The sequence below is a fragment of the Calidris pugnax genome, unplaced genomic scaffold (genome assembly GCF_001431845.1).
Source record: "Calidris pugnax isolate Ruff unplaced genomic scaffold, ASM143184v1 scaffold24, whole genome shotgun sequence".
NCBI classification, from domain to species: domain Eukaryota; kingdom Metazoa; phylum Chordata; class Aves; order Charadriiformes; family Scolopacidae; genus Calidris; species Calidris pugnax.
Window position 1 is genome coordinate 7384617 of NW_015090922.1, and position 27420 is coordinate 7412036.

Below are 27420 nucleotides of genomic sequence, written 5' to 3' on the forward strand. Positions count from 1 at the left end.
TTCTCTTACGTTAGAAGAGTTATGAGGGAATAAAAATATTCCTGTAGCATTATTATTCTGGGACACCTGGACTGTAGGGTGGAGTGTAGCTGGGATATAAACACTGCTTGTAGTTATAGGACACGGGCTTTTAGTCTCTCAACTTTTAAAATTAACTTCTTGGCATGTTCAGCGAGTGGGGTTAGATCTTGCTTAACCTAGTTGTGGATTTCTGTTACTTATTATAGAAACAATGGGCTGGGGGTTTGTGGTGGTTTCTTATTGATGGGTGGTGCTGGTATTTTCATAGCCAAATTGTAATAATTGTTTAGCAGTTTGAACCAAAGATGCATCCTAATAAAGCCACATGTGGAGATGACTTGGGGTTTTTTCTGTGCTGAAGTTCAAATTTCAGGGTTAGCAGGAAGCCTCATACAGAAATTGCTTCCAGATTTTTAGTTTTGAAGTTAATCTTGTCAATGTAGGAAATGAATGGAGATGAAGTTATTGCAGGAGTGAAGATTTTACATGAACTGAAAATCAAGCTGTGGAATGCATCAGAATTGCTTCCTTTCAGGTTACATGCAAAAAAGAAATGCTGAAGAAAGCCCTTGTTGTATTAGAAGATTTTAGGTTTAATAGAGAAACAGAGCACCCTACTCCTTGTTAAAAGTTACATTATATTTTAAGGAGAAAAGTTTGGCCTGTTTCTGTTCTATTTATTCCTGTCTCAAAGGCAAAAAGGTATGAAAAGTAAGTAGTTTCCCAAATGTGAATTACAGGCCTTCCAGTTCTGGAAGGGGACCAGAAGCACTCGTCAAATACCAGTTTTGTATTTCCATACTCTTAGATTGCTGTCAACTTAGCTGAACATCAAACCTGGCTGCTTTTTTTTTTTTCTTTTTTTGAGCAGTATAATTCGGACTCTTGAGAAATGAGCATTTGACAATAGTTGACCTAACTGACCTATTTTATTCCTAAAAATAAACAGAGGTACAGTGGAACAACATCTGTCCATCCTACTCAAAAGACAGAAGGAAAGATAAATGGGCAAGAATAGGAAAGAAGTGTGTGGGTTTAGGTATCATTCTTTCAAAGTAATGGGCACGAAAGCATAATAAAAGGGATGAAAAAAAGAAGCAAAAGTAAATTTTATATGCTAGGAAAGAGTACATTTGAATCTGAGGTGGTTTAAGTTCTCTTTTCTCTTAAGCTGACAAAAATGTTTCTAGCATGGTAAAACTTCCTTTTCAGAGATGTATGGAAGGTTAATTCTTGATTTATGTCTTGTCTAAAAGATTCATCCTCTGATCTGCTGCCTTCCAAATGCTTTTGCTGTACTCTTGCCACTTCAGAGAACTTTGAAGAATGGTTGTTCAGTTAAATGAAATAACATTGTATAAATTGATATGGTTCTATTATAAAGTTAGAAGCCTAAGAAGTTAGTGGTTGTCTTTACTTTTTATCTCTCTTATCTTTCCCTTTTTTTAACCACATGAAGAGAAACCTTGCTTAGTGAAATCGAACTTTTCTATGTCCTTTCTGGGTTACCATCGTTGACTCGTGGGTGGCAGAATTAGAGGTAGTATATACAGTAAAGCTTTTGCCATTATCTTGCACAGAGATTGCGTATAAAGTTTTTGTACGTTATTACTGTAGTCCTTTGCTTGGGAGGTGGCTTGTGTGTCGGTAGCATCACACTTGAACTTCATGGTTCACTGAAAACAATTTTCCTCTGCACCGCTTCTCCTTGTGCTCTATATTGGCTTAGTTAACAATGCTAATGGTGTCCTGGGTTACCAAATTATTCATTGTACTATAATAAGCTTTCTTCTCCATTATTTATCATATTCTCAAGCTTTAATGATAATGATAGGGGTTCACCACCCTTCCCCACCGGATTTTAGTTAAATTGGTTTAAGAGTATCTCCTCCTCATCAAAAATTATGTCCCCTTCCTGTTGAGTTTCCTGGGTGGCTGTGTTGTGATGAGTCATGATACGCAGTTGTGGTGTTCCTGAGTGCTGTCACTTTATTACTACTTTATTTATTTATGAAGATCCTTGTAGCCTTTATACCATTGTAGATTTTATATCATTCTACTTTCTCAACTGGAATGGTGTATAATACTGAGGAAGAGAAGAAAAGATGACAAGAGCAAGTGGAATAAAAGATGGTTCATTCTTAATATACCTCTATGCTGCACCCTAATTTGGTACAAAGCAGGTTGCATACAGATGTTTTATCATGTGGCCCCCTGCTTCCCAGCCACTAGCTTGCTTTTGTGCATCAAATGTCACTGGAGTTACAGCCTTCAAATAGCAGCTGAAGAATTGTGCAGTACCTAGATGCTACATCATCTGTCCTTCTTCTGTAAGGTCTCTAATCTGCTTTTGGTCGTCCCTGGTGGGTTTGCATTGTGAAGCACGACTTCAGTAGCCTCCCCAAAATTTCATTAGTTTTAATTATGATATTAGTATTCTTAATATCCGATCCCTTTTTCAGTTTATTTTTGTGCTAATTTTGGATTTCAAACAGTTTATTACCTGATTCTCCCTCTGTAAAGTGACAGGAAGAACAAATGTTCCTGAGCTAGACGATCAATGCTATTTAATTATTCTTGTACTTAAACTGATCAGTTCTTTATCGGTTGTTTTTCCAAGGCAAGCAGCCTCTATTTTCTTGATTTCCTCCTCCTAACAGTTTTCCAAACCTTCTTTCATGTTTAAAGTCCCACGTACTCGCCTTCATTAGGGTGAAATTTAACTTACTGGCGGTAAATACTAAGTTAAATGACTAAAACAGTTGTTGCTTTTGCTGCCTTTTGAAGCACTTGTTTAATTTTAATGAAATTGTGCAATTCTATTCCTAAATAAATACAAGGATGGAAAAAACACATAGGAAGGGCAATAATATCCCTTAATGGCTGGAGTGCTTTTGAAGCTAGAAAGTCCAGACAATGTAGTTAAGCGGTGTCTGTCCCTGAAAAGAATGGTGTAAGTTAATTGTGGTGTCTGCTGAAAGCTTCCCTCTGGGCAGATGTGCTGTGCCCCCCAAACAGAGCGCTGCTGCCAGCGCCTGCGTGCCAGGAGAAGGCTTTAGCACAGGAGAGAAATATGGGCAATATAAAAATACTAGACGCACAGACATCATCCTCCTAACCCTGTAGGGACCAGTGTGTGTGTGTGTGTGTGAGGGATTGTTTTATGGTTTTGTTTGTTTGTTTAATTTTTTCATGGAACACTTAGTCTTGCAACATAGTTGCAAGTACAGTTGTTTCTTCAGTGAATAAGAATTGATCTTCTTGTGAGTTTTAGAACTAGTAAAATGTTCTAAGTGCTAAATGGCTGGCAATTCAAGGGAGTTTGGAGAAATTGTTCACTGAAAAGGTGTTTTCCAGAGCTTATTTTTGGTCAACCTTTCTCTAGGATGTTGAGTTTTTTTTAATTTTACTTTATTTTACTATGCAGCAATTTTTTGTCTGATAAGAGGTTGCTGTGAGCTTGGTTAGAGCCGTATTGGAATCTTATCTTGCTGATTTCGAATGCAGCACAGTACATTCGGTTCTGATTCTTTTTCTCAGAGAAATTCAATTTTCCCTTCTGCAGAGCTGGACACTGGACTTTTTTTTTAATCAAATTTTTTGATTCACTGTTATATGAGGAATGTGACTTTAATAACATGTGGGAAGGGTTTTTTTAATCCTGAAAATGGGGCTTCTTGTTTTTGTTCCAGGTGATTTGTAATGGAGAGATCTTGGGATAATGTTGAAGTTCAGTCTGAGAGCTAATCTTTGGGAGAGGAGTTAATTTTAAGGTCAGTGGTGACACGAGGACAAGTAGAGGGCGAGCAGCAAGTTACAAGAACACGTTGCTGTGCAGGGGAGGCAACGGCCTCTTTTTGGCTGCATTCAGAGTGATGTAAGTGTGCAGGAAGCCACACCTGAACACTAGTGAGTGCTAGTAAATATTTTTCTTTTTCAAGTGGAAGCTGTGGTGCTCAGGTTCACGCCTGGCTGTTGCATTCTTTTCCACTCCGGATGTAATCTGGCAGTATCGCGCCATCCAGAGCTGGGCTGGGGGAGAGGTTTCCTGCTGAAACCTGTCTTTATAACTTGCTTTTTCTCCAGGGTAAACAGTGTTGGTGCGCTGGCGGGTTTGAAGAGTCCCGCGCCTAGTCAAATCCTGCTTCTAGCATTGGTTGAGAGTAACTATGGGGAGGACACAGAGGGAAGGAAGAGAAGCCCCAAAACCCACTAAATTTGTGATTGTAGACAGTCAAGTATCTTCTGTGAGAGGACCATAGAGGATGACGGAGCACTGAATGTCTTGAAGACGCTGATGGTAAGTTGCTTCATAACTAAATATGAAGCAACTTACTATCACTGAATCCACAGCTAGCATAAAAACAAGGAAGAAATAGTTATGGAGTGAGTTGGGAGTTTGTTAGGAGACTGTTTGAATTATATTTTGATTTTTTGTCTAGGCCATCAAGCTGCTGTTAGGTGTGATTGTTCAGTCTTGTCTCGGCACTCATAAGACAAGTATGTACCGTTCATACTGGGGTACGCTATTGCTACGTGGTTTGGATGCAGCTGTGTAGGACAGATGCCTGCAGGCCTCTTTTGAACATTTACGTAATGTTTAAAAAGAATCAGACTGCTAACATTTTAAGGCAATTTGACAAATCACAATCCTCTACCTGTGCTGAAAGTGGCAAGCAGACCAGCACAACAGAAGGAAAACTAGTCCTCAGAGAGATCAGCTTAAATTTGGCCTCTGCAGCAGTTTCTTCTGCTGAAGTCTCTGGCAGGCAGGCTGCTCAATCTTTCAGCAAGTACTAGAAATGAAGGATGAGGGTGTCTTTTAATGGTAGGTAGAAATTTCAAAAGGCTGTCAGAAACATCTGTGGCTGTCTTGGCCAATCTGAACTTGGCAAGAGAAGTTCTTGAACAGGTACATGCAACTCCCTTTTTTTTTTCTTCCACCTACAAACACCAGACCTGAGATCCACACCGTGTTCTAACTAATGCAGCAATCTGTGTTCCGAGTTCCTGTTAGTGTGCCCCATTTGAAAAATAACAGGGTTTATTCTCATTCAAAGCTCTGCTTGGGCTTGAAAGCAGCATCCTTGGGTATACTCAGGGCTTACCCCTTTGTGGTGTTTGCCATTGTCTGTTTTGTTTTCAGTTTCAGGATCTATTAGAGCTTCATGGCTTTAAAATAAATATGCTGGTGAGCAGGGCACAACACAGTATAACGCCCCACAAAGGACTGCAAAATTTATTTCAAAATTTATTTTCTTAAATCCTCGGTGACTTAGGTTTCTATGGCAGTGTGAAATCTTGGATGATTATGTAAGGCTTATTTTAAACCAGAGTGTGCAGAAATATGCCTGTGACTGATTTGATAGCACGTCTTGGTAATTGCCCATGGAAGTAGCTGCGCTAAGACCTGCTTGCTCTAAAGGAAAGTCTATGGAGGCTGACGTTACCTTCAGAATTTTTTTTTTTCTCCTAACCTGGGGTTCCTGGTGAGCTGTCAGAGGCAGATTTTTCTCCCCACCCTGTCCTGGAAGGGGCTGGAGGTGAGTTTGGAGCTGGTCTGAGGAATCCATGCACCAACTCTGCTCCACAAAAGCAGAATGTAGGAAATAAGCACTTGGGAGGACTGCAGGAGTCTTCCCATAATGAAGTTTGAACCATTATCCACTGAAAGAACAATTTGAAATACTAGCTAAATATTTAATAAATGATTTTAAAACATTTTACTGTAAATAATAAGATAATGTGCCTGTATTCATCTGGCAATTTTTAATTGCAATTAATGATCTCTGTTGCTTACTCACTTAGACAATTTACTTGTCTTTATTCTTACTTTACATCTGGGAAAATAATAAATTGAACGGCTTTGTTCTGAAATCCATTTCTAAATGAATACTTCTGTGGATTTACTATTAATTTCATATTGGCTTTTCTCTAATACATTGCTACTTTTAAAATGAAGGACTCCGTAGTTAGTGCTTTTCTTGAGAGAGCCTTGACAAGCACTCTGTCATGATGCTGGCAAGCCTGGAGCCTCTGATGGGACCTCGTGTTCTCATTTCACGTGTCTGTCAGGGTTTTAAAATACTGTATTTCCAGAAGGTGACACTGGATGTTTCAGCTTGACTTGTGTAGCTTGCACTTGGTGAAGTTCTGGAATAGCGCACTGCATGCTGCTAATAACTCATAACCTAAATATTACGAAATAGTGTCTGGCCTTATTCAGGTAACAAAAATTGTAACGAAGCAGTAAATTCCATTGTTGATTTGACACCATGAAAACCCTAGCTGATTGTTTTACAATAGTTGATAGATATATGTGATAGCATTACTGTAGCTGCCTTCTCACACTTGATTAAATTAAATGCAAATTAAATGAAATGCAGGTGGAAACTCGCAAGTCACTCTCTGTATGTATGTTCTAGTTGGCATTAATAACTGTGGTTTATAGACTGTGCCTCAGGCTGTTTGTTGCAGCTTTCTTAATGTGTGTGGTAGCTCCTCTGTAGAATCTGAGCGGCGATTCTGGGCAAGACCAAACATCTCTCTAGCCCAACATCTTGTCCATGACCCCAAGTGGGTATTGGAGGAAGAGTGTGAACATGGCAAACATGCATCGTACTTCTCCCGCCTACTCTCCTAGCTTCTGAGGGTTTCCAGCGTGGTAGGTTTCCCAAGCCAGGTGGGGGTTTCTGCCTGTTCAATTAACCCTCCAATAGATTTCTTCCATGTACTTGTCCAGTCTGAATCCAACTCTTGGCATCCTTGACATCCTTTGGCAAGGGATTCCCCACAGTTTTATTCCCCTTGGCACTGCTTAACCCCAGCTGGCAAGTGAGCACCATGCAGCTGCTCGCTCACTGCCCCCCTGGTGGGATTGGGGAGAGAATGAGAAGAGTAAAACTGAAAATTCATGGATTGAGATAAAGACAGTTTAATGACTAAAGCAAAAGCCATGCACGCAAGCAAAGCAGAGCAAGGAATTCATTCTCTACTTCTTGGCGACGTGCCCCTCATTCCTGGTTTGCGTTTCGGATCTGCCTCTCTCCCACTTTGCAAACCTGTGAATTGAAGACATGCCATAGAGACGCCATGGCTGGGTTGATATCTGACCTTGACTATTGCTGGCAGTAACCTGTGTTCAGATTTAAATTTGGCTCTCCTGAATAATCTTCATAGTAAATATTTTCACCTCCTTTGATCCATTTTTCAGTTTCTCTTTATGTGGAGCAGCATATGAACATGTACCGGTATCAGACTTTCTGGGACCTTGTGGATGTAATCTCCTCCCCATTGTGAAAACTGACCATCTTCTATTTGTTGCTTTCTTGTCTTTAACACGTGAAGTGGTGTATTTCTTCTTCATCCAGTAACTCAAATTTTTAAGAATCTTTGAGGGATTTTTTTTAAAAAATGTATTTGAGAAATCTAACTACATTGTATGACATAAATCACCTTTACCCACTTGCCCTAACTCAGTAGCAAGGCTAATTGTCCAAAGGGGTCTGCGTTGCTGCTGCTTCATCAGTGGTCTGCAACTGTGGGCTCCTACAAAGGCCCAGTTGTAAATGTGCTTAAAGTGCAGACCAAGAAAATTGGATGTTTATTTTTTGAAGTTTTTCTTTTGGGGAATAGGGGGAAGTACCTAACATTTGGGCCAACATTTTATGTGACTGTACTCATACCCAGTGAGTGAACTTGTTCTATTCTGTGTACTACAATATGTAAGAACAACAGAAATAACTGTGAAGGTAAAATCTTGGACTACCTGAAGTTCATAAAGAGTATTTCTGTGCTCCATAATGAAATCTGGATTTGATTTTTGGCTGTCTTGTTTCTGTCCTATACCTCATGAAGTACTTTCAGATCAGTGACATGCACTTTCTGATTACTTCTAATATTATGTTTCTTTTTGTTCCTAGAGAGCAAATCCAAAGGCCTCCAGTGGGTGATAGATACAACCATTGCATATCCCAAAGGTGAACCTATAGACATCCAAACTTGGATTCTTGGCTACCGGCAACCGACGGTTACACATGTACATTACAGGTAGGACACAAACCTTCTACTCTTACATTGAATTAAAATATTAGAAAGTAGTAACATCATGTTTCAGGAAATCAGTAACAATGTCTCTTTTATGTGCATCATTTTTTTTATGGGCAACTCATATTATCTAAACACAACACAACTTTCTTTTGAAAAGTTCAGTGTCTATTCCATATCTTGGCACATTTAAGTTTCTGACTAATCTTCTGTGGCTGAGTGTAGTTATTGGGTATATATTTGATGGCTAGGTCATCATCTTCATTTCAGTGTGCTGGTAAACCCACCTTGACTCTTTTTTTAGTAATGGCAACACATTAAAAATCTCTGTGTTATTTAATAACAGGTTTCCTGAGAAATTATTATATATTGTATTTAGCTTTCTGATGAAGAAATGTTAACTTTTTGACTCAAAGCATGCTCTCAATAGTTCAGCTGAGCAACACTATGGAAATAGTGGCAAATCTCATTGAGACCAAGGGTGGGTTACTATTAAAATTTTCCTCCTCAGCAGTTGTCTCAAGAGCTAAACTAATGAAGACAAAAGTTGCATTTTGCTTTTGGTTTGCAGTTAATTGCAAGTCTGAAATCTCCAGAAATATTTTAACACTTTTCTTATACCAAATAAGTTGGTCACATTTTATCTCCAAATTGTATTATTTTATCTTGATTCCCGTTTGCTGATTTGGGGAGTTTTAAGATTTTTACAGTAAGCTTTCAGGTGTTCTTGTGCGGATCCCCTGGGTGGCAGCTTAACTGGGAATGACCTTCTCCAGCATCGCTGCTGTGTCAGTGTTGTGTGGCGCAGAGTCCAGGCTGCTCACTGGAGCTCCTTTCCACAGCCATGTTTAAATCTGTCTCTGCTTTTTATAGAAATCTGCCTTCAAGTTTCTCTGAAGGTGAACATACTCACACCCTAATTTACGTAAGATATCTTAATATCTACTGTACTTCATTCAGGTCACCTTAGTACTCTCTCAGATCTCTGGGATAATTGCAGGTTGAATGTATTTAGAATTTTTCTAAAGAGTGTTTCCAAAAATACTTGCTTTAAAAAAGAGAGAAAGTTATCTTAAGTTGAATTAACTTCCTGCTTCTAAATGTGTATATTTAAAACCTATTTTTGAGCATGAGCATAAAGATGATGTAAGCTTCCTTGCATTGAACTTGAATGTTACAGTTCTTGTAGTACTAAAATTCTAAGAAAAAATATTAGAAATTGTTTATTTTGGGTGTAGGCTTGCTGTTTTCTTCCAGAGGGTTTAAATCACTGGTTTAGACAGGGGTAATCTCTATTACTTTTTTTAAAAAAAAATTTTTGTTAGTTTTTTTTTTTTAAATAACCTCTCATCGTTAAGGCTGACCCTGTGAAAGCATTTGAGGTATGCCCCAAATGGAAAGTACCGCAGCGGCGTGTCTCTGAAGGCTGAGCTGGATGTAATACCTCTGAAATGAGAGCCGAGCGTCTTGGTTTTAACTGGAGCTTTGGCTAACTTTCCAGTCCTGGTGATTCTTAAATTGGCACATCGGGTTTAGGCACGTGTCCCCTGGGCTGTAAGGGCTTTAGCTGGATGCAGGGTGGCAGTTTTTAAGGGTGCATTTAACAAAGCACGTAAATAGGCAGTGGCTGAAAGACCTTCTGAGCAGGCATCGCGTCTGGATCACTCTTCAGGCAGGTGCTGATGGCCCTGGCCTTCATGAGTTTGTCTGATACCATTTTTAACCAGCTTATACTTGGACTTCTACAACTTGTAGCTGTTCTTGAGGGTGGCAGCCAGGAACGCTTCCTTTTTGCTGATGTTAATTAAGTTCTCCACCCGATGCCTTCAGTGGGTGCACCCTGTTTCCCATGTCCTGCCAGCAGTGGATGAGTCATTCCTCAGTGACACTCTCTATGACCTGTGATGTATTTTTTTTTACAGCACTTTTTCATATCCTGCCTTAGCTGTCCCTGTCCCCCTCCCAGCCCGATGAGTCTTCACCTATTTGGTGTCTCCTTACACAAAAGTCTTTCCCTGATTATCTTATTAGTTTTGTCTGTGCCTTTTCTGGCTCTGCTATAACTAGTTGGTGAGTTGACTGACATCCTGAATTCCCCGCAGTGATTTCAGGATCTCTTGCCAGAGTAATAATAGCTAATCTCAGAGGCTGTGGCATGCGTAGCTGCTGGTGCTTTTTCCTTCCCTGGTGTTCATTGCCTTGCATTTACTGGTATTTAATTTCATCTGCAACTATTGTCAGGTCCTTCTGCAACTCTTCTCTTTGCCTACCCAGAATAATTCTATACCCAAAAAATCATATTGCTTTTGTGTCCTTTTTTCTAGATTTAGCATATCATCTAGCTATGATATGGTAAGACCTTTTAATGTGTCTGTAATTAGAGCTCTAGCTTGGAATGAATACAGTAAATTTTCACCTTCAGGGTTTTTGACAATAAAATTTATTTTTAGATATTTTTGACTGGCTTTAAAAATATTTTTCTGTTTTACATAAAGGATATATTTATCTATGGCAGGATTAGCAGCGAGCAACTGAAGAGCGTGTGTAGATGAATTTACTCGTGTTGCGTCATCCTTTTCTATTGCTTATAAAGAAATTTTCCTGTTGGAGTCCTTTAAGGGCATTACAGCAACTTAAATTTTTTATTATTATTATTTTTTCCCAGATCATCTGACTTTACTCATTAGAAGGATTTTTTTAGCAGAATGCTGTAATGTGATGTGCACCTGCAGGGTTTTGACAACTTTGTCATGTATTAACAATTTAAACATAGTTGCTGGTACCACTGAAGAAGGTACCTGTGAAGATGGAGTCTGTGCCTGGGAAATGGGGGCTGGCGGACAGGAAAGAGTAGGGAACAACTGTTCTCTCACAGAGGGTTTCAGGTGTTAAATAAAAACCTACAGCTCTACTACCACTTTCTTGAACCTTCTCCAGGATTGGGAATCCGAATAATTGAGGCCCGGTGGGCTGACATCCATTTCTTAGAGCTTATTTTTGAAACTATGGGTATGGTCAGCAGAAAACTGTCTCTCAGGAGCTTTCCCTGTGTGCCTCCTAGGTAGTCATCTGAAAGTACAGCAATGCCTCAAGCCTGTTTCTCTGTTAGATCTTAATCAGGAGCAGTTCTGGAAAAACATCAAATCCTTTTATGGTGGTTCTGTCATCTTCCTTCTGCTCATCCCTGGCACTTCTGTTTGGAAATGCACAGCTACCTCTTAATGTGCTGAAAGCATCCTGGGAGGTTTGGGAAGAAACAGGGCACAGAAGAGCTGGTCACTCCTCAGGGCGGAGGATGATAGACCAGAGCTGTGTAGTGGTAAGGCTTGACAAGAAACCTACTACTTCGAGTTCATCTTCCATGTGGAGACCAAAACATTGCTGTAACAGAGCCACTAGAGCATCTGGAGTTGTCAGCTGGGAATGCCAGCACATATTCTGCAGGTCACAAATTCAAGGTGGTTCCTCAGTAATTCATAATTTTCATAACAATTGGGTATTAACTACTTTTTGTCCGTAACAGTGTAGGCAAGGATTAAATCAGTGACTGAGGTTTGAAAAGGCCTGTGCTGTGTTGAACTCTGAGTCGTCCCTTGTAAAGCTGGTGCGTTTCTTTAACTCTTTGAAACAAACTCAGTTAGCAAAGGAAAACCCAAAGTAAAGCAGATTTCATCTTTAAAAGATGGAAATGTCAGAAATGTCTTCTGAAGATGGAAAACATCAGAAATATTTCTATTTTTCTGCATTTGACATAGACATCTTCTGAAATTTTTCATGAAATGTGTATCAACTCTGTCTGGATTGTTGTTATTCTCCTCTTTTCTTTCATTTAGTGCAACAAAATGTTGCTCTTTGTTTGTAATTTGGAACGTCTTAGGTGATTACATTTGAAATAAATTTTAAGGGTAATTTTTAAATAACTTGGGAGACAAAGTTCTGCATGAGTCTGTGTGCTCTAGTGCACTGGCTTCTCTTCTTAACTGAGTTATAGCAGGAAAAAAAAAATAGCCCCTTTGGAAAAAGTGAAGAATAGTTTTGACCAGATGCCATCTGTAGTGTATGAGAGGAGAACTGGGATTTAAACATGCTTTTCCCCTTTTAGAGTAGCCCAGGGTGAGGAATTGATATATGACAGCAGTGGGGAAAAAGCAACATTTTCTGTGCTGCCTGAAGTGGAGCAGAGGAGACCGTGGAGCCGCTTTTGTTCTGGCCGCTCAGTCGGCCCTTTCTGCTCTTCCCTCCGGTCACAACCTGTCTCTTTCTGCCTTACGGTTCTGCAAATCTAGTGGGTTTTTTCCACATAGCCTGTCCTTTCTCTGCAGGATTATTGCTTTTTCATCCTACTTAGGGAGTGAGAGAGGACTGTAGAGGACACAGCAACCAGCCTTATGTTTTCATTTTTGGATGCTTTTCCAGCTGATGAAAATAGCAGAGAAGGATCAGTTTAATCCAGTAATCTTTTTTGTTTGTTTGTTTGAAAGCTCGATTTTGATAATGATTTGAACCTTGCTTTTCAAACTCCAATTTTTGGTACAAATGACACGTTTTTCAGAAGATCATCATTAGGCTAAGCTGCAGCCTGATTTTCCTCAGGATGTCAAAAGAAAGTTCCCTCAAAAAAGGTCAGTTACCAAGTTTCAGATTCTTTAAAACATGGTGTGAGAATTTACCCTTCTATTGATGAGTAATTTTCTGACCCTGACAGATATGTCTCAAAACTCATTGGAAACTGCTGAAAAACTGGGGTTTTTTTCTCTCTGAAACGTAATGCTCAAGGAAAATACCTAATGAATTTCTTCCAGGTCAAATGGCATTGGGATTTTTGGGGGAAATTTTTGCCCATCTGTTACAGCAGTAAGCACCAAAAAAAAGGGCTGGAAGGTGTAAGGCATCTCTAACTATAGAGGCATCACCATGAGACCTGCCTTTTAATGAATCTGTTGGAAAGGTTTGTTTCCTCTTCTGAGAATGGTTTAGCTTTATGCTTGGGTCATTTTGTGGTGTGCATTGATCATCAATCCAGATTTACTGCAGTTACACCCAGCAGAAATAAGACAAGTGCTTAGTGACATGGCTTAGTGATGTTGGGTTTTTTTATTAGAGTTGAATGATGATTGGACTAGGTGATCTTAAAGGTCCCTTCCAACCTGGACAATTCTTATGGTTCTATGGTGTCTATGTAGCAAAACCACATACAGGCTACTATTCTCACGTCCCACCATTTCCTCACAGTGGAGTTTGGGGATTATTTCTTTTCTTCTTACACCAGTCACTTTTTTAGTCTTGGTGTTTCTAAGCTGGTCTCCAAGTTTTTCTAGTAGTTAGATTACCCATGTGCTGCAGCTCTGTTGTCAAAACCCAAGAGTTAAAAGTTGAAAAAACCCCGAGTATGAAGTTTGTTGGATGCTTCGCTTCCCCTCAATCAAGAATTGCATGAGGTTGGGGTTTGGTTTTGGTGTTAGTTCTGGCTGGGGCATGCCCTCCTATGACCGTGTCCCACATCTGCACTGTGTGATGGTGGTTGTAGTCACTATCAGAGTGAAGTCAGAGGCAGCCACAGAGGATAACTGTGTTCATGCTGCATGGAAGTGCCACGCTATTTCCAGCCAACTCAGCTCTCTTGGTGCCGTAATGCGGATGAGCACCATGTCACCTTTCCTTTTCATACCATTTTTGTACTGTGCTGCCGTTGAAACGAGCTTTCAACTACTGAGGAAGTTCTTTTTTTTGTGTGTGTGTCTACATTAATGCAGATTTATTGAAATAAATGAGACTCCTGGCTATAAATAAGGTAGAATACATTGTGGTTGCTGAATGAGTTTTACAGAAATGTCAATGAAGGGCATCCAATTCAGCTATATATTTTAATACACTTTTTTACGCAAGTAAGTTATTTTTGGTCATGCCTGAGATCAACCAACAACCTCCATCATGCTAGGTTTATTTTTAATAGTTATTGAAACAGAAGATAATAGTATGATTTAGAATGAGTAGAGTGTAATTCAGGGTAGGACAGATGCTGGTTGCATCTATATTTAAAGTTAGTACTAAAGGGTGGTATCTATGAACTTTAGAATTTTAATAGAGAATAAAAGGTGGTTTCTTCAATAAAGACCATTTAAAAGAGATTAAATGTTTCTGAAAATGCTGTATTTCTGAAAATTATTTGGTTTCTTCGAGGAACGGCCTATCGGTAGGTAAGTCACCACCATTTCTTATGTATGCCAACATGTCTTTGGCAGTTATGTCCCCTTTTTTAAGGGACATAGATACCCATTTGTGTAGTGGTTGAAGAAAGTTGCCATCCCTCAGTCAGCTACGTGGAGTGTCCTGTGGCCATTGTCACCTCGCAGCTGCAGGGAGGTAACCTCCAGCTAGAAGATAATGCTTCATTACTGAGACAGCTTGGCAGACTCCCACCGGGGTACGTCTTTACTTCCACCACCACTTCTAACTTCTCAGGCCTGTGGTGGCACTGCTTTCACTGAAGCTTAGCCCCTTGCCCAGTTCCCCTTGGTGACAGCAAAACAGCTGTTTCCGTGATGAAAATTAGAGGAGGTATTTCCGTTCCATTTGAATTTTCTGGTCAAGTCATCTTATCCAGTGCTATTAAATTTCTTGTTTGCCACACCAGGAACGAAGGTGCTCCTATTTTCATGCAAGGAGAGCTTAGTTTTGTCTAAAAGCTAGAAAGACTGAAGTGCCCAAGAGAATCTAGAAGCTTCAGATAGTACGTGCTGACCTTGTTACTTGTCAGGACAGCTCTATGTGGTGATAACACTTTATTTTCCTGAGGAGATCAGCAAACGGTTTGCTTTTAGTGGCGTTAGATGGTAGATACCCCAAAGGTGGGGTAGAGCCAAGATGATGCTTACGCTGTGACCACGTTGACAACTGTTTACGTGTCCCATTGAAAAGAAGGAACTATTTTGCGTCTTTGAACACTAGACCTGGCAGACCCCACAGCTGAGGGTTGGGCACAACGCTGCTCCAGTCAGAGCAATGGCTTCCCACCCTTGTTGTGATGGGCTGTGCAGAATATTTTGTAACAGGAGGCTTTCTCAGGTACCTTTCCTGAACCCAGTCTCCTTAGAGGGTGTTCCTCTCAATGGAGATGCCATCTGAGCCATCTGATGGGCTGAGGATGATGATATGGGCAGTATGGTTAGTATAAATACAAGGAGGTTTAGCTTCACCTTACCTAGTTCAGGAAGGGCATGTCTCTAGCATTTAAGGATTATTTTTTTTTAAACATCTCATCTCTCATTTAGCTCAGTCATTAATAAGAATGTTCTACTTGTAAAAATAACTCTGGATAATCTAAAAGTATGTTTGAAAATGCTTCCAAGTACACCAGCACTTACTATTGCTAAATTGTGCCAGGTGGTATGGCATTATTGGAAAACCAGTTATTTTCCACTCTGCATTAATGCTCTTTCAAACTGGTATAAAAGTGATTGCTGCTTAAATGTTTAGGAAGCAGAGTTTATATCCAGAGGTTGAAGTACTCTGGTACTGCATCGAGTCATACAAGAGCCTGGATGGATTCGAGCAGGAAGACATTGTGCTGCGTTCCATTAGTCTCTCATAGTGTTGGTATCACTTAATGCTACTTTGCTACTCCCCACTGAAGTGCTAGCTCATAAATTGTTTCTAATGAGTATCCTGTAAGATCTTGTGATAATGTTTTCAGACTAGAGCGTACGTTCTTGGAAAAATACCAGGCTTAACTAGGCTATTGAGCTGTAGAGTTGTTACCCGTTAGGTAACTGAGAAGTGAAGGTGGAGGTGAAGAATATCAGCAGCTTACAATGGAAACTGTGTGTGGAGCCAAGTAATCCTAGACTTCTGTCCTGAGCCCACACACCCGCTCCCCTAGTTCTGAACCATCTTCAAACTTGCGTAAGCAAACATCTGTCCTTTGGAAATATACTGTGAAACACAATATTCCGTTGCTGAGTCCCTTTATCTCTTCGCAGCAGATAGGCAGAAGAGAGTAAAAATAGTGCTTGGCAACTCAGTTGTGTTTGGGGACAGAGAGTAAGCCTTTCTTAGTGTTACACGCTCAACAAAAATGGTCCTTTCTCTGTGGGTGTGTTTTTGATTTGCCTCAATGTGGTTTAATTTTAATCTGCTGTACAATGTCTGGGCTTCAAGATAAAGTAGTTCTTTGTTACCTGTCCTTGTCGTTGTTTTTGATATGCAGGCTGAGCGCTTGAACTATTTACTGGACCGCCAAATATTTAATAGTATTTGTCTTTGGCCAAAGACTTTTCTTCAAACTATATTTGGTTTCAAACTATCTCAAACTGAGGTAACAGCTGCTGATTTCTGGTTACTGAGACCAGCTTTACTACAGCACAGAGAACTCCGCAGGGCGAGAGGGACGTAGGTAGAATTGCTACAAAGGCTACAGAAATACCTGAGTTCCTGTTGATGCCATAGTTGAAAATAAAATTGTTCGTCTCCTTATATTGAAGTTCCCTCTGTATACTAGAGTGCCATTATTTTTAATTTGCTCATTGCAGCCATGCGTTGCTGCTTTTCTCCTCCACTTACAGTTTATTTTTCCATGGATCAAACTGAAAGGAGGCGGTACAAATTAACTGGCAACAAAGCAAGCAAAGATGTTGAAAACAGCAACAGCAAAAAAAAAAAAAAGCGTTCTTCGGAAGTGTCTTATTTCTGTACATTCTTATTTCTGACATTCCCGTATCTGTTCAGACACTTCCCACATGATTGTGGTGGTACTTCAGATCCTTTCAGTACGATCACTCAAGACTGTGTGTAAAAAGAAATGAAAAATCCACTGATGAAAATAGAAGGAAGGTATGGACGACAGGGCAAATGGGAGCTCACCCGAAAAGAGAAACCTACAGTAAAGGCCTTACATTTCAGAGTGTGAGTTTTTCAGGCTGGGCCCATACACAAATCTCGTTTGCATTGGCCTCCCAGTGAAACACAGCAGACATACACGTTCTCATAAGTATCAGAAGGCACTTAGGTTCTGGTGAGGAGATTTCACAATTACTGTAAGACTTAAAATTCTATTTAGTAAAACAATCCAGTGAGATATGGTGGGTTATTTGGGGGTTTCTGTATGTATCTCAGTGAATTCTGTCCTGGATATCTGATTTTCTAAGTAGGCCTAGTATTCCATGTAGAAGTACCACAACATTGATAATTCTTTCATTGGGGTTTTGAAAATACAGCAGCAATATATTTGAGCACACTCACTCACATGGTCAGTTTTCAGTGTAAAACCTGCCTTAGAAATTTGAGGCATCCTTTGAAAAGCATGGAGGACTTGTTTTCTGGGATACAGAAGGGCTGTTGGTAATTAGTGATGTCATTACGTGGCTTCTGCCTCTTGAAGAACTGTTTCTGCAAAACCGTAAATGAACCTTCTCAGTCTTTTATTTCTTTCTGTTTCAGAGCGTGAACTTCATTGCTGCTTAGTTTGTATTTTTTTAAGGATAGTAATACAGTGTGGTGGTATTCTATTACTGCAACTTAATAGCTTTTATCAAATGCATTTGCTAGAAGCTAATAATGTCTATGTCTTCTGTGTGCATCTGGCAGGTAACCTGGTCTATTCCTGTTTTGTGTCCTTAATACCTGTGTGATCTGTGAACGGGAGAGACAATGAACCTCGCAGTTAGATTTATACCAAAATCTTCTCTGTGTTTTGGGGTGGGCTGAGGCAGAAGGGAAGATTGTTGTTCTTCACATAGAGAATGCATTTTCTAGGCTGAATTTATGTTTGTTTCTTCGGTAGGATTTTTCCAGTTAAAGACGTACCTGCAGAGCCTGAAGCTCTTACAGACTGGCTGTATCAGCGATTCATTGAAAAGGAGGATCTCTTGACACATTTCTATGAAACAGGTAGGATGATGTTTAGCAAAGAGAACAGTCCTTTTCTTACAAGGATCTCAGAATGATTTAAGAACATGTATGTGTTCTCCACACCAGTACAGTAGTTGTGTTAATACTAAAAGGGATTGAATACGACTCTTAGTGTGGCCATTTAGCATGTTCCTCTGGTGCTTGTACCGTTAGAGAAAACCGATCTAAGTCACCTCTGCAGGTCTAATGCAGAACCATAGTCCTCTCCTGCTTCCTGCGAAGCTGAACAGAAGGATGCTGTGGTTGGCAGGTGTGTAAGAATGACACAGGGCACGGCGTCCTGCTCTGCCGCCCCGCGCTGCGCTGGCACCGAGGTCACTGCCGTCATAACGTGCTTTCAGTGTTAATGGAGCAGAGGAGTCTAAATCAACTCAGGGCATTAATAACCCTACTGCAGGGATACTGGCAAACACGTGATTTAAAATGTCAGGTAAATACTTGGAAACTGTAGGTGGAGAAGTGTTTCCTCAAGGCCCTTTTTTTTTTCCATCCATGATAGTGAAGTATGTCATCTGCCCTCCAGCAGGTGTGTGCGTGTGTTTAGAATATGAATAGAGGATTTCATCATCATAAAAACCCCCAAAATCCAGAGAGGAAAAAATAGAGTTTTATTTAGACACACAGGAAAGGAAGTTTATCAAACACAGACTGAGTGGGAAGATTCCAGATGAAATAATGCAACTTGTCTCTGAAGAAAAGCAATCTCTTTGTTAGCAAGTGCCACAGTTGTTGAGGGGGAAAAAATATTCGGTCTCTTAAATGAACCAAGTTTTATATTCCAGAGTGACTATGTTAAACAAAGACACTACTTCTATTAACTAACTATTGCAAAGGCTGCTTTAGTTCAGTTTTGAGTGCTTCATTTATCAGTGCTAGTGCTTAAAAAGATTAATAGAATTCTTTAACAACCCGGAGTTGTATCTTGCTTTATGAAATACTGCTATCACTCATCCATCATTGATGGCAAAAGTCAGACCCTGCTGTATAAATTGCATCCAAATGCATATATTGGACTTTATTAGACAAATAAGTATGTGAATCTGTTTAAAACTACAAGTGTAGTTGTAGGAGGTAAGAAATGCTTGTTATTGAGACATTATTTCACAAACAACATTAAAATAAATCATACCCCAAAAAAATCTAACTAGACCAGGATTTCAGAGAGTATAATGAATATAATCAGATTTATTCATTGAAATGCGCTTCCAAAATAGGATAATTGGTTATAATTTGGCAATGTAATCAGTATGAATTAATAAGACATGTTTTAAATGGAAATGCTATGACATCGTACCTTATTAGGCATAAATTAGCATAATTTAAAGTTACTGCCATTTATGCCAGTTGAGAACTTGCTTGCATTGCTTTTGTTGGCTTGTGGCAGAAGTGCTGCTGCAGTTTCTAGAAACCCCCTGGAAAAGTCCTGAGGTTGAATGTGAGGGGGATCCCTGACAGGGCTCCAGAGCTGGCTTTGTGTTGACGTGTTACATTGTCTCCAGTTGGTGTGTGGTTTTTTAGACTTGGGGCTGTTTCAGCATTTTGATTTTTTAATTTTTTTTAAAATTTTTTTTTTTTTTTTTTTTACATGCACACTGCTTAGGAACTTGTCTCAGTCCATAAAGCTTACTTCATAAAGCTGGAGTAACGTTTCATGCCAAGTGAAACTTCAAAGTTGGTATTGACAATGTGTCATGGCTTAGGCTGAATTGGCCGATGATGGTGACAGATGCTCTCCCCCAACCTCTCGCTCCCAGGAGGAGAGGAGGAGAGAGAAAGAGAATTAGGAGTTTAGAAGGAACTAAACTACTTTAATGACATGTTAATAATAACAATAAAAAAAGGAAACGATGAAATAGATACAATATATACAAAAGTGTATCAAGCTACCAGGCTGACGCCACTGGGGAAGTTCCAGACTGGACTCCATGAGGGATGGGAACTGGATTCCAGCTCTGGAGTGAGGAACACATGGATGAGGGTCAAAGGCAGATGAACAGACAAGGTCCTCTTTGGACTTTGGCCATTGAGGAAGGAGGCTGACCCTTTGATCCCTCAGCTTTTATCCTGAGCATGGGGCAGATGGGATGGAATGCCCCTGTTGGTCAGTTTTGGGTCCCTTGCCCTGTCGGCTCCTCCCTGCAGCTAGGACCCCCCTGTGCTTTTCCCTTTCTGACCCTCCAGCGGAGCAAATAACTAAAGAAAAGTAGGGAATGTCATCCTACAGGGCAACAGGGAGGGGGGTTTTCACCAGTGCTATGGTTATACCAAATCAGAAACCTCATCTTGAAATTCTGTGTATGGGCCCATCATCCCCATTCAAGAAGTATGAATTGAACCAGGAAGAGGGACAGGTAATAGGTCCTAAAGTGATCAAAGGGAAGGAGGAGCCATTTCTGTGAAGGACAACTAAAAGTGCTCGGCCTGTCTCAGCTGGGAAAGTGAAGGATGCTTTTCTCTGTGAGATACAAGTCGGATTGGGAGAAAGGGAAGAGACCGTTGCTATTGGTACCAAGGAGAAAGGAAAGTTACTGAAACCAAAGGTCAGTGTTGGTACAGAAAAACAAATGGGCCATGGAAGAGCCAATGTAGCGTAGCGTGGACAAATAGAAGCTCAGCAGTGAGAATTACTGGGGAATAAATGGCGTGGCAAATCTGCCCATGGGGGAAAATCCGTATCGGTGAGAGGAGGATGAGACTCATCAAGGGTTTTCTTTTTTTTAATTTAAGAGCATTCATACAGGAAGAAAAGCTTTGTCTTAAATGCTTGATTGCAGTTCCTCCAGTGATTGCAAATATGAAGCATAGAGATAAGTTGCTTATGGTATCTAATTGCCCAAATTGTGTGGTTTCTAAGACTTAAAATTGACACTGCTGTATCTTTAGTCTTTGAATCATTCACCTCTTGTTCTTCACTGAGTAGTTGTGACTCCATCGTGCCGCAGCAAGTACATCATCTTCTCTGGCATATTTCGAGACTTTATATCCACTGTTCAGGATTAACAACAACAAAAGTAGTTCATATCATGTAGGCTTTGTGTATCTCGGTAAAATGTAATGCAAATTAACTAATATGCAAAATATGCATAAATATATGCAAATAATTTGCTTATGATCATAAACTGGGATGTATTCAGACACATTTAATTTAGTGTTCTAAGTCAGAAAAAACCAAACCAGGAGGAGATGAATTTGTTAGTTGTCAGCTGTATCTCCTGCCAGCCTTTCTCATCTGAACAGGTGTTTCAGTGCAGTCGCTCTGGAAAGCTGCGTGGCAGATGGCAGCGCTTCCTTAGTGGGTACAACTGACTGGCCAGGCAGTGTGCAAACAACATGTGGAAACTGTTGTTTAAAAAAAGCATCTGTATTTATATTTGCAAGAGGAACCTTGAGAACCTGTGTGTGTTGCTTCTTCACCGTACACAAAATCATTATCAAGCAGCTGTGCAGCATAATATGGAATCCAATCAATTCGATCATACAGATGTTAATAAAACTTCAAAAGTAACACAGAAAACGTAGTTGACAGTCAAATCTCCCTGCAAAGGTTGAACATAATGAGGATAGCTGCTTTTAAGGAACGCTTTGAAGGTTATGCTTCAAGTTTATATCTAAATGAAATGAAAATTGTTCTTAATAATGTTTTGTTTTTGTTTTCTTGAAGATAGCTGATAATGCCGGGGAATCTTTTGAAAGTTTAACAGCGTAATACAGAAGTAACCAATGAATTGTGTGTGGACGCTATTGCTGGGACAAACAGTGACAGTAGAGAATTGTGCATCAAGACTCCTGTTCCTGCTGCAGAAGCATTAAACGTGTTTTCTTTTCTCTTTTAGGAGCTTTTCCTCCACTGCCGGGTCAAACAAAAGCGATTTCTCGGGAGATGACCCTCAGTAACCTGTGGCTGGTCGGCATACAATCCCTTGCGTTTTTGTCAGGCGGGATGTGGTACTGCATCTTACAGTATTTTTATCATTGCCTATTTTAAAAGTGGAACGGGACCCGAGGACACAATGGGAATCCAGGCTCTTGGAAATGAGTATCTTGTTGTATGTGCAAATGTGAATATTCAAGAGTAAAGGAAAATACTGGACGGACTCTTACCTCTCTTTGGGGAAATTTTAAACTCCACTAAAAGTGAAGATGAGTAACATAGTGACCTGATGATGTATTATTTTAAGAATTGTCTGTATTTTTTAAAAATGTATACTCTCACCCACACTTAAGCAAATTCAGCATTTGGACAAAAGGTGCAATCGTACAACCATCATAGAAGAATGTCTGTGGCAAGAAAGCTCTGTCACCGCAAGTATTTCTTGGCATTGTAGTTAGAGCTCAGAAAATTCAGCAACTTGTCCCTTCAGTAGTCTGTGCAGCGTCGGTGTGGTAGAGATTCCTCATTTGCACAACACGTACTTTCTTGCAACTCATTGTGCTGGAGTCAAAGATGCTCCCCAGAGCTGGTGGCAGTGTCTTTGCGGCTACGCGAGTCAGCAGTTGTTGTATTAGACACATTGATCTAAAACCAAGACCCAAATAAGATCCAGCGTCAGGTGTGTTTTGTGAGGAGTCGGTCCTCAAAAAAAGCATCGCAGCATCGTAGTGTGATTAAAAGCCATCTGCGTTTGGTGGATCAGCCCATCGTTGCTGTGGTCTTACCGTCAGCTCTCCCAATTCCATGTGCTGCCAGTGTCTCGTATTATGAGGAAGCTTGGAAAATATAAAGTCACTCGGTTAATTGTCCCTTTGTGTTCAGAATGCAGCTCAACGGTCATTATCTGTTTTCAAAACACACTCTTAAAGGTGAAAATACAGTGAAGGAAAGACAGAAAACGTAGGGAATAGAGGAAAGGTCTGTTTGTCATACACGGGGAGCCAGAGCAATTCTATCTGTTTCTGAAGGTCTGCTGGTGCTGCTGGTGATTTTTAGCCACCTTTGTATTTTGTATACTGCAGTTCAACCAAGGTGACCTTTGAGTGGTTTCTAGAGGCCTTTTTCTCCCCGCTAGTTGCAACAGCGCTAAATATACTTGTGGGAGAGTTAAATAATTCAATGCCAACCATCTTAATGTTTTACTAAGGAGTAATAGAAGAAAAACTAGTTTCTTAAAAAAATAGGTGTAATTGCTATCATAAATCTCTCGGAAGACACTACTGCAAAAAAAAAAAAAGAAAGTATGGTAAATACTGTGAATAACCACATGGAGGGCAGTATTAATTGGCTTACCACCGTGCTGAAATCTTACTGGAAGGAGGATTGAGTTGAATTGAAGGGCAAACTGGAATAGCAGACACTCTGAGAGGTGTAACGTAGGAGACATTTGAAATAATGCCTATGATGTGCGGTCTTACTTCTGGCAGGTCTAGTTGGCATTGTGTTTATGTGATTATACACAGATTTGAGAGAGCTGTTCCTAAAATAAAACTAATCTCTCTAAATACAGACAGGGTAGCCAGAACTTCAGCTGTTGGCGTGCTGCCTTCTACAGAGTAATTTTACTGAGAACAAAGTAACCCCTCGGTAGTTTTGGCTCCCAGTGAGCAATATTGATCCCCTTCTCTCTCCCTCTCTGCTCCATGAATCCCAGCGGGCGGTGTGCAGGACACAAAACCCAGCCAGCGTTCCCTTTGCATACCAAAATATGAGGCCATGCCAATTTCCCCAATTTAACTGAAAAATCCCTAGTCAAAGATGCCACCTCTATCCCCCCAGAAGCAGTAGTTTTGCCCTAAGGCAGCTCAGTGGGATGGTTGCAACATGACCCATCATGGCAAGTTCCCCTGAACTTTTACTTCTGTAAAAGAAGCCCTGGGGGCGGGAGGCAACGGGGGGGTTTGCCTGCAGCTTCAGGTTTTAGGTAAGATGCTGTTTCCAAGTCCCATCTCTTTACACACACAAATTCTGGTGTAACGTAAAATCCATCTAAAAAGAGGTATGCCCTGAAAGGGAGGCAGTCATGCAAGTATTTTTTTTTTCCCTGTTGCTCTTGCTGAAGTACAGCTGATGGAATGAATGTATTTAATGTGCTGTTTCAAAGGAGGGTGTTGGGGCAGCCCAGCGCCATCACCGTGTGAGGGGCTGTGTCTGCAGCACATGGGCCTGCACGGACTCTCTGAGTTGCAAAATGCAGGTGAGAAGCTACTCATTTCTGTCCTCCCCCGGGTGGTTTGATCAGAACCACAGAGATGCCTAAAGCACAGCCCGTTTTGTTTTGAGCCAGGACAGGCCAGAGTGGTATAAAAAGGGAAGTTTCTATAAGCAGATTGCACAGCAGTAACTCACGTCAGGAGGCTGTTCATTATAGACCCTGTGAACTCCCTGTCAGAGCATATTGTTTTTTCAAATGCAGTCTTTTTTTTTTCTTTTTTTTTTAATCCAGTGGATTGCTGTCAATAGTGAGTGTTCACATGCTGCCTAAAGAAATTAGCAATGCGCAATAATATTTCAGATAATAATTTAATTTATCTGGTCCTGTTCATATTCAGTTTGTTCCTCTGTAGTTCTTACTATTGCAAGAGATCTGTTTTCAAGCACTGATTGTTGTTTTGGTAGGGTGAGTAAATAGTATTAGCTCTTGGGCTTCTTTCCTGCCTGCACTGGAAAATGTGAAGCGAGCCTGACGCGGCGTCTCCGTACGGCTGAGTTGCTGTAGATGACAGTGGAATGAAACCGTTGTTAACCAACTCCGGAGCACCCTCCCAGCATGAACCTGGATGCTGCTTCATGAGAGAGAATAAATTGGATAAAAGAAGTTTTTCTATGAAGGGGAAAAAAAAAAAAACACAAACATAAATTGTATGCAATATGTAGGAAATTCTGTGCTAAAAATACCGTGCTGGTCAAGACTGTTTGGAGCTCGGCAGGAGAGTCTGTAAAACCTGAATTCCTGTGGGTTGCAGTTCGGTTCTACCTTCTGGCAGTTGGTCAGCGATACAGGTGTCGTGGGCATTTTGCTGCCCCATCCAGGGGCTGCTGCTTCTGAAGAGTTCAAAATGGGTTTGATTGATGGAAAATGATGTTAATAAGCCATACAGTTGGTCACAAAATGGTTAATTAATATAACTTTGAATTGATATTAGGAGAAATGTGATGGAAGAATGTATGAAGTGATACAGAATGAAAAACTTTTGGTAAGAAATGGTCACTGAAAGCTGTTGGAGGCAGAAGCGAGAACATGGCAATTGAAGTGTATTGCGAATAAAGCTGGTTCTCTGCCAGGGTTGCACAGCAAACACCTGTACGTTTCTATGTTTAATTGTTCACAAACGAGTTGTTACAATTGGAAGATGCAAGTCCCTGATGGCTTAGCATTTACTGCTCTTTGAATGCATTACACCAAGAGCCTCTGCCCATTCACAAGGAGCAGTGTTTCCTCCCGTGCCCTTTGGGGAGTGCGCCTTCCGTACAGGTTCTCTCATGTTTTATGTAGGGTTCTATCAAGCTTTCCAACAACAATGTCTCTTCCAGGAGGGATTTATTGGTCTTTTTTTAAGTTGCTCTCATCAGATTTTGAAAAGCAAGATTTCAAGTTACCATGCTCACTGGAAAAGCAGAAGCTTCCTTCTCCCTCCTCCATCCCCAGCATCAAAAATCAGCTGCGTCATGTTATTGCAGTAACAATGCGATGATCACTGTGGTACTGCTCATTAGTCACTTCTTTTGCAAACGATGTAACTTTTTTTTTGTCTGACACTGCCATAAAGTGCTGTTAACTTTTCTCACCTTGTTTGTACAAGATAATACAGATACCGATCACTGTGTGTGACAGGATTCAACTGCTCCACTTTGCCTTGACATAAAATTCTGGGACCAAAGGTACTTAAATCTGGGATTTCCAAAACCTGAGACCGGGGTTGGGTGCATTCTCTTGATAGCCGGAGATTTTGTGGTGATCTGATACAATCACACAAAATTATTACACATCTGGGGTACTGTATTGTTTGGAAATAATGGAGCCATACGAAATAAAAGGTTATTTTGCAAAATTGCATATTTGATAGTTTTTACACTTTTTTTTTTAAAAAAAGGAACAATTGGAAGAGCGTAATTGAAAGCGTACTCTGGTTTAAATGTCTGCATACATGATGAACACTTCTGAGCAGCTTTATTTTTTCTAGAAAAACTGTAGACTACCTGGCTGTGATACAAATGAAGTCTTTAAAAGGATTCTATGCATTTTAAAGTTAAACCTTTTATTTTACCATTGGATAATGAAACAATTATACAGTGAACAACTGTCCTATTAAAGTGAGTGAGTTCCTTAAAATTACTTTACAATGGTGTTCATTTTGTATGATAAAAATTACTTTTCTTGATACCAGTTATTTTCACCTCCAATTTTCTCCTTCTCTCCTGTGTTACCTGCATTTTTGTTTTGTATGATAAAATGGGTGCAGAAGCCTGTAGTGACTCTCAATGATTTTGCAAAGGGCTGGTCGTGTTTGGAGTTATTTTACTGAATTTATTTCATCGGATTTTTTTTTTTGTCAAATCTTTCCAGCAGCCAAGATGTCTTTCAGAAATGTAGACGGATACCAGAAGCAGCATTTCTCTGCAGAGATTATTAGGTGTCTTTTCCCATTATTTTTTTTTTGTGTGTGTGTGGCAAAAATAAAGTTGATTTTTTTTCAAGATTATTTCATGTGCTTCTAATCCTTAATAGATGAGATTATTTTCTTTGATGTTTGTATTTATTGTGCTTATATCTAATAGATACACAGTCTCTATTGTGCTCACCATGAGCACACCAACTAGTAAAATGGCAGTTGGGTTCACTGTACAGCTGCAGTGTGAATTTGTGATAGATAATGTTGCTTATGGGAGCTCTGGTCAAGAAGGACACGGAGACAAGTGTTTCTGTGCCAGAAGTGGTAAGGGGAGGAGTGGGGCAGTGGGGAGGAGGGGGACAGCAGCTTCTGCAGCTCCCGCTCGCTCAGGCTGCAGAGTTTCTCCGCAGGTCACTGCGCAGCAGTGATTCCCCTGGAAGTTTCTGGGAGTTGAGGGCACACCATGAGCAGAACCTTGGCCCCCATCGACCCTGGGCTGCCACCATCCTGGAAACATGTGAATCCAACCTTCTCGTGAACAAGGCTCTAATCATTTTGTAGATACGTGTATTTTTTTAACGGAATGGTCTGTTTTTTAAACCACTCCAGCCTGGGCAAAGCAATACCAAGTGGAACAGTGGGTGTTTGTTCTCTGGCCCTGGCGTCTCCCGCTCAGCTCCTGGCCACCTTTGGGGTTTACTGCTGGGGCCCCACACTGCGACCTGCAGCACAGGAAGAAGGAACTCCTTGGAGCATAGTAAGGCACCTCGCACAGTTTCCAAAACAGCGCCGTGGTTGTAGTTACATCTACCTCTTTGTCTCCCTTCTGGGTTTTGCCTTGTTTTTCCACGTGGTGTTTTTCTGTGAAAGGCGGGGGGGGGGGGGATCCGGGGGGGGAAAAGG

The 27420-nt window shown here is 40.5% G+C and overlaps 1 protein-coding gene across 1 annotated transcript in view; it reads left to right on the top strand.

Moving 5' to 3' along the window:
- Positions 1-26607, top strand: part of LPGAT1 (lysophosphatidylglycerol acyltransferase 1) — a 64791-nt gene extending 38184 nt beyond the window's left edge. Inside the window, exons 5-7 of the mRNA XM_014950962.1 lie at positions 7944-8070; positions 17846-17952; positions 21807-26607. Coding sequence (XP_014806448.1) covers positions 7944-8070; positions 17846-17952; positions 21807-21958 — 386 coding nt within the window. The 3' untranslated portion in view covers positions 21959-26607. The remainder of the gene's footprint in view (positions 1-7943; positions 8071-17845; positions 17953-21806) is intronic.
- The last annotated feature ends 813 nt before the right edge of the window (positions 26608-27420 follow it).